The 12,425-nt window shown below is 32.5% G+C and overlaps 1 protein-coding gene across 7 annotated transcripts in view; it reads right to left on the bottom strand.

The window, feature by feature from the left end:
• LOC143203428 (uncharacterized) overlaps positions 1–12,425 on the bottom strand; it is a 242,113-nt gene that overhangs the window by 211,951 nt on the left and 17,737 nt on the right. The window contains exon 2 of one of the 7 annotated variants that reach the window (XM_076415550.1): positions 8,933–9,161. The exons of 5 other annotated variants lie outside the window; for them this stretch is intronic. In XM_076415550.1, the coding sequence (XP_076271665.1) occupies positions 8,933–9,015 (83 nt within the window). In that variant the 5' untranslated portion in view covers positions 9,016–9,161. The remainder of the gene's footprint in view (positions 1–8,932; positions 9,162–12,425) is intronic. One more of the 7 variants, XM_076415551.1, reaches the window with a different exon arrangement.

Below are 12,425 nucleotides of genomic sequence, written 5' to 3'. Positions count from 1 at the left end.
TATCACTATTGCTATCAAGAATATTGCATACGTCGGACAGCTAGTCGCCGTCCGGTTGTCAGATGTACGCTAAATTATTCAAAATATTAGTTATAATTATTACAGGTTATGAACCGACAAACATTAAAAACAAAAACTTTAAATAGATTATAGTTACGTATCTTATTGCAATAGTCACATTCACACATTTCGATATTTAAAATACCAGCTGTAATGTTTTTCTTGTCAGTAGATGTATTTATTTTAAACTATTATTTTTTGTATTTTATGCAAATGGCTCATTAATCTATCTCGCTAATCTATGTACTTCGACCAGCGGTCCGATTGGCATCCCAAATCCAGAAAGCAATCCAGAAACTTTGGGGGAATAGCAAAGCTGCTATCTTCTTTGATCTGCCCTTCTAGCAGACTTCCCATCTCCATCAAATGCTTATTTTACAAGATGTTAATTCGGCCCGCCATCTTCTACGGATCTAATGTTTACTTCAAATTTGTTACACACAACCAGATCAAACGGCTTCAAGTTTACAAAAATAAGCTCCTCAGGAGAATCTTAAACGCTCCATGGTTTATCAGAAATAATCAAATTCATAGGGAAACTGACACTCCAGAAATCAAGCACTTCATATCTCAATCATTCCACAAACAATAACTCAGCTCAAGTTCTTCTGAAAACGCGCTTGTTCGCCAGTTGGTCGCCATGTTGGGAGCTTAGCACCACATCACCGCTAACCCCTTTTTCAAGGCTGAAACGACCTCATCCGTCGCTGCAATCATAACTTTTGCCCCTATACGACAGTATCCAGTCGTGTGTTAACTCAAGTTCGCGAATCATTAGAATCACCGGGTCCTCGTGCCCAATAACGGCTACCCGATCAGCGGGTACCATATCCCCAAAATTATTGCAGTAGCAGGAGCGATCAACAGGAGTCAACCGTGAGGCGGCTTCGGTTTAGTGTATTGGTAAGCTCAGAGGCAGTCCCACATAACCCGGTCCAACTTGTCACTCCAGGGCAAGTCTTCGCGACCAGGTATGCGTCATGCATTCCACCGCCTGGTTTTTAGGCCAGAACAATAATAAAGCTAATCTATGTTATGACTCTTGTTCTGTATTTTGTTTAATTTTTTTTTGTTCTGTTTATTCATTTTTAGGAAATGCATTTACTAAAAAAACTTCAAATGAAGACGTTAATACTAAAATTTACAGAACGATCTTAACTTTTAGAATTACCTCTAGTACCTTGATATACTATGCCTCCAGAACCATAAGAATTAATATCAGTTTTTAAGCAAAAATAATTTTTATAGCTGTTCTTTCACGAGATATCAAATTAAACCAAAAACCGCTTATGAAAATCTTAATACCTAGTAAACAAACAGAGTGGAGTAAACAAAAATCAAATGGTTTGATTCTTTTGAGTCTGCGTAATTCAAAAGTTGTATTACTTCAAAATTGACATGAATGATGACATCCCCATAAATGAATTCCGTATGTTCATATAGGTTTCAATATTTCTTTGTATAATAGAAATTTTTTATGTACTCATAATTATTATTATAAACCAATATATTTTCCTATATCTGAACGCCAGTTCTTTCCTTTTCCTTTTTACATATTATTTACAGTAAAGTGTTGAATTAAGATTCATTCCGCGACACTTCGCGTTTCTATATGGAATGGTTATACGTCTGGTATTATTTATTTGTTATTGGTGTTACAGGTTTCAGTCCGATTATTGTCCGATATTGCCACTGGCCTGTTGTAATTTTCGTGTAGCTTCTTCGCTATTATCTCCAACAGCAAGAATCGCAGTACCCTGCACCAAAATACGTTCATAGGTCTCTTTATTTTTTTTATTATTTAATTAATATATTGTTACCAGCCGTTTCCGCCTAACCTACAATTTGTCTTTATGATAACTTAAATCTAGGTATATAACTAGGCCCTATCTTAGTCTCTGGTGAAATAATGTTTATACATGTCACTGCTGTATTTTTTTATTATATGCACCTCACTACACAACACTACACAAGATCAGATGGTTTGATTCTTTTGAGTCTGTGTCCTGTTCTGGTGGTATCCAATAGTTGTAATATTTAAATATTCGTGTGAGAATGGAGTCTTTCCTCATACCCCCTTGCAATTCTCTAGATTTCTTGTCTGACTTGACTTTTACCTTTTATGGAATGCACGCCTGTGCTTTGTTTACTTATGTATATTATAGCTTTACCCTAGATAGCTTGGAGTCTGCGTCAGGGTTTCTCGCGTAGCTATTCTTCCAGTTGATCCCGGTACGTCCGCCACTGTTGGTGTTAGAGCAATACGAAAACATACGTCATGAGGCTTCCCTTCGTACCACATATGACACATTATTCATATTATATTGTACTATTACTTATCATATTTATTATAATTAATTATTATTATCTGACCTTAATAGTATCTGTCACAATAATTACCTATCTTCGCTATATAAAATTCGTTGCCCATGTTTTCATTTTGTTCTCAGAAATATCATCCAACAACATGGACATCATAATCCCACACGCTTAGAGTTAATTTTATTTATTTATTTAGGTTTGGAATTTGTAAGTTTTCTCCATTTTCTTCCCTTATCTTACGTAAGATATTTAATGTTAAAAAACGTTAAACAACTTGTATATTTTCCTTTCAAGACAGAATACTGTTAGAGAAATAAGCCTCTTGATGAATAATTTTGTTCCTTATTCAGTTATCAGATAATGTGGATAATTATATTTAATATAATGTTATGGATTTGGTCTTACAAGTGTGCACGAAGTAAATATATAAATCCACAATATTCAATTGCTAACCAAACCAAAGAGGAATAGGCTTTTAGCTAAGCTTACTGAACATTCACTGCAGTTCATCACTGAACGGCCATATTTTTTCAGAAAAAAAGCAATTATATTTAAGCCATGAAGAATCACGACTAGATCTCAAAAATTAATTCAAAAAATTAAATATCTGTTAATTTGTCGAAGCAAATATAGACTAATTTCAATAAAACTATTCTTGCAGTTCCCTGTTCCCTTGTGTTATTACTAAATACTCTTTAGAGTCATTACCTGTACTTTGAAGTTTGAATAGTATCTCTATAGTTCATTATTATTATAAATCAATGTTTACGTCAAAAAAATGTATTTCACAACACCAGTAATAAGCACATCAAAGTAAGACCAAACCTACACGTTCCCCGAATATCGAAATTCTAGCGCATACATGACGATCTCTCATCATGCACATGGAATGTCTGCATAAACATTACTCGATCTTATAATCTGACTAACTACCAAGGGAATCTTAATGATACCAGCCGAGCATAATTTATGTTCTGCAAAAATATTCGGAGCGTATTTTAAGCTCCTGGTGTAGGTTTTAAATGTTAAACAGCATTTTTAACGACCGAGATAAGACAAGCGACTGATTAAAGAATCCGGGAATATAAAACGAATCTTTTATGTACTGTAAAGATCGCATCAACGTGTCGTTATTATTGCATGAGAAAATTGGCTGAGTTGACGCGGTGGAGGCCCGCCAAAATCTTATTACCACAAAGTTCAGTTATACAATAGGGCAAATAATTAACGATATTAGTAATGATCTAATAACAGAGTTAGTGATTAAAGGTCCTTAAATGATATGAAATTGCATTTAACTATCTAAAAAAAAAAGGAAAAATTAGTGATTATCTCTAACTATCTATATATTCTAATAAAAATATTGAATCTAACCAATATGATTTATATTCATATTATAAAAAGAACACGTTTTCTCTATCAAATTTAATGTGAACATAAACGGACCTTTTTCTGATTAGAACTGTCATTATTAACGTACTACCTACTACTTTTACTACTGTATGCTCTACTGAGGGCTCAAATTCTCAAAAACTATGCTCTACTGAGAAACTATGTTAGGCTAATATTATTATTATTATTATTATTAGACTAATATCAGATAACGAGTCAATTGAAAAGCCCCGACCTGACACACATATGGAGCTACTATAATTAAATCCATATGTTTTTTAGTTAGCACTAACACTCAAAAGATGCTTGTATAAATTTGACAGCTGTCGGATCATTAGTTTGTGCATTTTGAGTGACGCAACTTTTATTATTGTGAAAAAAATTGATAAAAAGGAATTTCGAATGTTGATAAAATATTGCTTTTTGAGGGGAAAAATACAGTTGAAGCAAAAACTTGGCTTGATGCCAAGTTTCCGGACACTGCCCCAGGAAAATCAACCATCAAGGATTGGCATGCTAACTTTAGACGTGGTAAAATGAGCACCGAAGATGGTGAATGCAGAGCACGCCCAAAAGAGGTTGTTACCGACGAAAACATTAAAAAAATCTGTCCACAAAAATCCACAAAATGATTTTGAGTCACCGTAAATTGAAATTGAATGAAATAGTAGACACTCTAAAGATAGCAACTAAATGTGTACATCATATCATTCACGAATATTTGGTTATGAGAAAGCTCTGTGCAAAGTGAGTGCCGCGCGAGCTCACTTTTGACCAAAAACAACGACGAATCATCCGACTGCATACGATGAATCCGCTCCAAAGCGTGGGAAAACGCAACAGTCGGCTGGCAAGGTTATGGCGTCTGTATTTTGGGATGCGCATGGAATAATTTTCATTGACTACCTTAAAAAATGAACGACTATCAACTGCGACTATTACATAGCGTTATCGGACCGTTTGAAGTACGAAATCGCCGAAAAATGGCCACATTTGAAGAAAAAGAAAGTACTGCTTCACCAAGACAATGCACCATGTCACAAGGCAGTGAAAACGATGGCAAAAATCCATGAATTGGGCCTCGAATTGCTTCCTCATCCACCGTAATCTCCAGATCTGCCCCCCAGCGACTATTTCCTGCTCTCAGATTTCAAAAGAATGTTCGCTGGGAAGAAATTTTCGTCGAATGAAGACGTGATCGCCGAAACTAAGGCCTATTTTGAAGCAAAGAACATATTGTACTACAAAAATGGTATAGAAAAGTTGGAGGGTCGCTACAATGTACCCTTGAAGGGAATTATGCTGAATAAAAAAAAATTTACCAAAAAAATGTGTTTTTAAATTAAATCTGACAATATAAAATATATAAAACAATGATTTAAAAACTATCACATGATTACGTGTAATAACACAGTTTACATATTGAAAAAAAATCAAGGTATAATATTAGAGGTAAGTAACATTAAAAAAATAACACCAATTATGTTGTCTTCACATTATTAATTGATACCTAAAATTGTTAAAATTGATGCCCACCAGATATCTACAAGAAAACCTACCTAGAAATATCTACGAGCTAATTCTGCTAAATTTGTCTGAAGTAAAATGCCATGTTTTAATATTGGACATATGTCAAGAAATTAACCTTGATTTATTAGCGATTTTGTACCAACATATATATTTTCTTTAACTTGATGAAATCTAACTTGACTAATCAGTTATCCGGAATGGTTTCAAAAGCTTAAGAACAGATAAAATAATATGAGAGAGTTAAGAAATTAAATAAACAAAAACTTTTCTTAAGAGAAACTCTTAAGAAAATAAATAATTTTAATCGGAATTGTGAACCCAATAATCTTAAATGAAATTGCTAACCCTATTCAGGAAAACATCTTTTTCAAAAAGGCGCCGGCTATGATTTAATGTATAATATGATTAATATTATATATTTAATATAATAAATATAAGTGCCAACAAAGAGTATAATAAACCTTACACACATAATGGATGCTAGAGTATGACTTTAATATGTACCTATGCAATAAAATATGGTCATAATTAAACTGAGCAAATCACCTAATCCCAACCTATCAACGTGAATTTTGAAGTAACTATTCATCAATTGATCATATACGTATTTCGGATGAACAGCACTCAGGTCCATTTTTAGAAGTCGTCCAAGCATTCGATAAAATATAGCATGAGAACCTCGAATAAGTGAATAATTACGAAGTTAGTATAATAAATTAACTAGAGAAATGAGGTAGATTTCAAGTCCCACTGAGTAAACACTTCTGAGGAACTTGTTCACTACTTGTTCACTACTGTTCATTCAAACACTACTTGTTCTATACAAATGATACCTTTAAATATTAAGAAGTACGTATCAAGGAGTGAATAATAAATTGCAAGAAGTTATCAGCATTACCAAATGTGTCAAGAAGTGTCGTAAAGCAAATCTGCACACGTAAATTTCAGTTATAAAAAGATAGATTACCAGCAATAATTGGCTTCAGAATAATACCATATACGAGCACAGTGGACTGGCAAACTTATATATAATAAAATTTAAGAAGAAATCATCAGAACTTTATACGAGGCGCAAAAAATGTGGAGATTGCTCGAACAGCAATCCGAGTTATCTCTATACAACAAATTGTTCTGTATAAACCGATTTTGGAGCCAATGCGGACTTACAATGTGCTACTATAAGGTTCTAAAAAGAAATCACTGTCAACTCCTTCGAAGCATTGCTATAGGATAATATTAAGATAAAATTAGTATATAGTGAGCACCAGTTGTGACATATGTGCCTGCCATGTATTCTTAAATTAAAAGTTTGATTATATGTTGGCAAATCTGTTAAAATTATATGGAAACAATTAGAGTGATCCCATCCGCGTAGGCCATAATTGTATTCTCCGAAGATTGTTCTTTCTTATTGGTGTTTATTTCCAGCGAGAAAGAATGGCCTGTCTGAGCAGTATCTCATATCAAATAAAGACTAACAATTTAGTAAATTTGTGTATATAGTGTCAGAAAACATAACGACTAGCAATTGACAGATAATATTTTGTAGTATGACTCCTAGATTCTGTTCTTTCACAATATATTACTCGATAAAAAATGGACCCATTCGTAATTCCCAATGTTCATGATATAAACTCATATTTAAAAAAAACTCAAATTCAATCAGCAGATAATGTACTGAATCTAATTTTACTATGGAAACAGCCTTATGGCGCCTCTACTAAAAAAACAATGCTGGTATATTTTTAAAACATTTTTTTAGAAACTAATTTCAATTAAATCTTCCAACATTCATGGCATCACTAGCCCGGGTCTTTTTCGAGAAGCTTCCAGCGCTACTGTAAACTAACGCGGGCTCGTTTATTAACTTTCCGACAATTTACTTCGATATCAGAATGGCAGATTGACTGGGCGAAATTGAATATTTTCGGCGGTCCATCTAATTATAGTTTTTGGTGTTGTTCTATGCATTTCCCGTTCGGCTCTGGGCGAGCTATTTATAGTGAGCGGCCAACAATATTTTCGAAATATCTAGAACGAGGAATTGCGCCTTTTCTTATTCATTTTTGGAGAATACCAGCCATACCTAAGACCGTCGAATTTACAATAATAATAGGTTTTTAGGGTATGTTATATGGCTCGATGAATGGAGGTAAAACCGAAATGAAGTAGTAGTGTTTACATTATGTGACCGTTATTTACTGAAGTTTTATCTCTATATATCTATTATAGAAAAATCTTCCAATATATCAATCGCATCACTGTACAGCCTACAAAATACAGTAGAGGACTAAGAATGCGTGGATTTTTGAGGAGTGAGAAGAGCCAATAGTCTTAGTGAACTCAACGTGGCAAATAATCTGGACATTGAACAATTAGTATTATGGCTATTTTAAAAAGCATTCAATAATTTCTTATGTATTTATAATTTCTTTAAAAAATGTTGTTTCTGCAGGAAATAAATGTTTTCTAAAACCCTAGTAATTGTCGAAGAATTGACAAGACCGAATAATTCTTTCTTGAGAATGTAGTAGCAATAAGATCTACATAACTATGGGCTAGAGTCTAGAAAATACAGCTAATCGATCCAAATCTCTAAATGTTAATTTTTCGTTGCGGTGAAATGATACAAATCGAGTTATATCACTTGATGGATACCGATTCGTCAGTCAATTGGAAACATGATGCTAAACAAAAATCAGAGCAAATTAGACTCAAAGACGAACTATCTACTAGTGGGAAGATACACTCAACTTGACCTAAAATAAAAGAAATTGGTTCATCAGTCAATCATAAAGCCAATTTGGACCTATAGGATGCAAACATGGGATTGTACTAAAACATCAAACCAATTTTAATCTAACGCAGCCAAAACAAAATTCTACAAAATGGATATACGAAGTGATTTCGCCTTAAGGCATGAAATAAGATTGCATTGCTAAATCACAGCAACGTAGGAACAATACAGCTACTGAGCAATCACAATATTTAAGTGAACTAAAACACACGAACTTGTATAGTGCATAAGTGTATTTTTAACTTCAGCCTACGTAATTTAGTTTTATTTTAATTTGGGAAATACATACTGATGTATTAACCCGGTACTCACCTTGCTTGTCTATTAATGCAAGTACAACAGAACAGTAGCAATAAATTAATTTATAAATTAAGATTATACTAAGCATATCTGATGTAAACTGTAATTAATAAAAATATGTAGCCAAAAAACATAGAGAACCTTAAGGTGTTAACCTGCCTGTTCATCAAGCATAGCTATATCAAATTATTAGTTGTTTCAATATTTAGAACACAGTTGTGCTTTAAAAATTGACTCATCATACAAGAAGCGTCGTTCGTTGACTGCGATTTTTACGTACCGGTAAATGATGGGAAAATGTGATGGAATTCTTTTAAAATGAATAACGCAGACAATTTTTCACACAAAAGCCTTAAATTAAAAAAAAATTCTGCCTCAAAATTAATTTATAGTCGGTATTTATTATATATTAATAGACACATTCGCAAAGAACCTCAATAGCTTTGCTCAATGGAACTAGTAGTAAGAACTAGTCAGTGACAGTCTGGTAATTTTAGTAATATTTACAACTCAAAATGTAACAATCCTTACCCTTGTGACGTTTGCTCACAACAAGCTAGATGGTGCGCCTTAGTTGACGAACATTTACAACAGCTGCTAACTTTTTGACCCATTATTCAGTTGGTCCCTACACAAACTGGTAACATACCGAGATATATGTCGCAACGTTCAAATAAATAGTCTCACAAATATTTTAACAAATCGCACTGCAATGTATATTATTTATGGTGTGTATGTCTCTTTGTAACTTGAGGTATGACTACAAACAACAAAACTAATACTACAAAATGTCTTCTTTAGATCGCTGAACATCTTAATTTGCCAGTTCATAACAAGTTTTAAATATCTTATAGCTAAATGAGGTAAGATTACTAACAACTAGAGAAGTAATAAAAGTTACATGAGCTAGATCCTATGAATAAGACAAATAATATACAAGGGTGCTATATTTAGATATGGATTGTATACATAGAGTAGTTGATTCGATGAAGCACCTATGGCATTTTTTCACAATTTGAATCATTATTTGCACTTTAATAATATTGTACTGATAATATATTCAAGTATTACGAAGTTACGATCAGTGCCTTAATTGTGATCCAGTTCATTAGGCTTTCATTCAGTTTAAATTAATTTCGAAATAAGTGAATTAAAATGAAAAATCAAGGTACATTAAATATTATCATTTTCTCTAAGAAGTTGCCCATGAAGTGGTCTTCTTTTTTTGAACATTATTGATGTAAAAATAGACACAGTGGTAGCATTAATCTCGTCATTCATATGCACGCCTATCACAATTATAAAAATTATTGTTGTTTTCTAATTTCTTGCACATATGAAATTACTATATAATGTATTAGGCAGGTATCTCCCAACTAACGTTAAATTACATTGTCTCTATCATTCGGTGCAAAAGTAAAAGTCATTAATTGTTTGTTGTTTGCATTTTAGGTGAAAAGTGTATGTGAGAAAGTCAAGGTGAGAGATCTGAACGAGTTCGATGCATGTTCGTGACATTAGTTCGAATCCTGAGATAAATAACATTATTGGTTAGAAAAGAGAATTGTATAGATAGAGGGTTAAAATAACAAGCAATCCAAACTTAAGGAGAGAGAATGAAAATAATAGGAAATAATAAAACTGAAAAAGAGAATAAAAACTGAAAAAAAGAAACATTTCTAAACAACACCAATATTTTTGGATATAATACTTTTAAATAATTTAGAAACATGTGTGTTATATATAGTTAGGTTTTCAAAAGCTGTCATTATAAATTTCTTCTGCTAATTTTTTTCAAGCAATCGCTTCTGCAAAGAGTATTATTTATATTGCCTCTGTGTAAAGCAGATAACTCTTGGTTTTTTTTCTTCAGTATTAGTGTTTAGTCAAAAATTAAGGCTATTACCTCAACTTAAAAACTTCTTCGAGAATATCGTATTTGAATCTATAAGATTTTATAGGCCATTCCAGAAAAAAAAACACAGCAAATTCTTAGAGGACTAGAAAATGTGTTGATATAAATTAATTATATCTAAAACGGATTGCTTTGAAAACAACATCGAAAAATAATCAATTACTAAAGAATTTTCTATTTCAAACCCCATACTATTTTTTAAACGGATATTCTAAGAAGTTAATGTGATGCCTGGTCATTTGATGTTGCTAATCATGTATTTACATTATAACGGTTTTATTTACATTAGAGTATGATTAAACTAGTAGTGTCGTTTTTATTAAATATCTTTCAGTGAAGTATCATAGATACTGTTACGAGAAAGTTAACCTAAGCGTTCTTAATAGACCAGGCAGAGTAAAATTAAAATGATAATTTATAGTATAGATTATAGGCAGTGATTGAGCATTAATCAAAAGGAAAAATGTAATGAACAACATGCCAGAACTGTAAATGATCTAGAACTATAAACGACATTCTATAAAATGGTCACTTTCGGTATTTAGACGTTTTTTTTATTTAGAGCTGCATAACATTTCATACTAATCCAAAAATAAAATTGTTGATATCTTTATTTATATGATTACCTGCTACATAAATATTAACCAAACCAGATAAAATTGAATCCGAAAGATGATAGAGGTATGAAATATCGTAACCCAACCTTTAAACACAGAGTATCCCTAATTCATAACGCCTGACAAAAAATAATACAGGAAATACATAACATTCCATTGATATCCTCCTCTCAATAGTTTATTCTCAAGAATACAGCCGATGTTATCCACCCATATTGGTCAATTTTAGTTGGCTAAACAGCGAATAGTATAAAAAAAAGGAGACAGAAAATGATGGTGTTTTAGTGCTATAATGCTGCAGTACAAATCAAGCAGTTGACAAATTTCACTGCTGAAGGAATTGCTCCAGGAAGACTTCAAGAATTATCTAAATCATTAGAAGTTAACTTTTTAACTTAGGAGGGAGTGCTTTAGGTATAATAATTAGAGAGGAACATTGGCTTACGAATTGAAAGCCATAAACATTGGAGACTTTTTTATTTACGACCTACTGAAGTTCAAAAAAAGAAGAGATTTCTGCACCAGAAAATCACCGATATACTACAAGAATATCAAGGTTAGAAGGTTTATAGAAGCATACGATGTACGATATAATCAGGAGGGTGTGATCTACTACAAACTGCAAAAACTAAACAACTAAGGACAGATACAACTACTACCTAAAGATACGACAAAATAGGTTTGCCTTCCGATAACTGGCCAAAAATGCCCCACAAATACTGTGCAACCAACTACCACAATGGGGTTAATTTTTTATTAAGATTGCAAAAATGAAAATGCAATGTGTGATCTAACATCAAATAACATACTAGCTATTATAACAGTATTGTACTGGTTAGTCGAAAGATTCGCCTGACTTATAATAAAAGAGATTGCTCTATCAGTTAACTGAACTTATGGGGAGGCACTAAAATATCAACGAACTAGTAATCCAACGATGCCAAAACAAAATTCTTTAATTAATTACCAATGTTTATAGCTACGTAATCAACGAAGAACTACACGATGACAGCGACATCAAATGAACTTGTAACTTTATCCGAGGTATCGCTCTAAACATGAAACAAAGTTACTAAACCACAGCAATAACAAGCAATACACATACATATAAATCAGATAACACGCAACAAAACAGAAGATTAAAGTGAACTAAGTTGTATAGTGTAAAAGTGTTACCCGTAACCGAAAAATAGTAATAAATTAAATGTATAAATTAAGATTTTACTAAGCAAATCTAATGTAGTATAAGATGCAAACACGATGAGCAAACAGTAGTTTCTTACTTAGCATACAGTAATTTTAACCAATTCCACACTCTTGCGCATTCTCGTAGTAGAGAGTAGTGGTTAGGTAGCATTTTTTTTTTGTTAATTTTATGTTTACATAATTTCTGGATTAGTTTATATAATTATTTATTACTTAACAAAGAAAATTACCAGCATACAGCATACGCGTGAAAAGTATGAATTATAAGTTAAATTATGTAATTTAG

The sequence above is a fragment of the Rhynchophorus ferrugineus genome, unplaced genomic scaffold (assembly GCF_030347505.1).
Source record: "Rhynchophorus ferrugineus isolate W39M unplaced genomic scaffold, kcgeb_rfMv2 rfM10, whole genome shotgun sequence".
In the NCBI taxonomy this organism is placed as follows: Eukaryota; Metazoa; Arthropoda; class Insecta; order Coleoptera; family Curculionidae; genus Rhynchophorus; species Rhynchophorus ferrugineus.
This window is presented reverse-complemented; position numbering and strand designations above follow the sequence as displayed.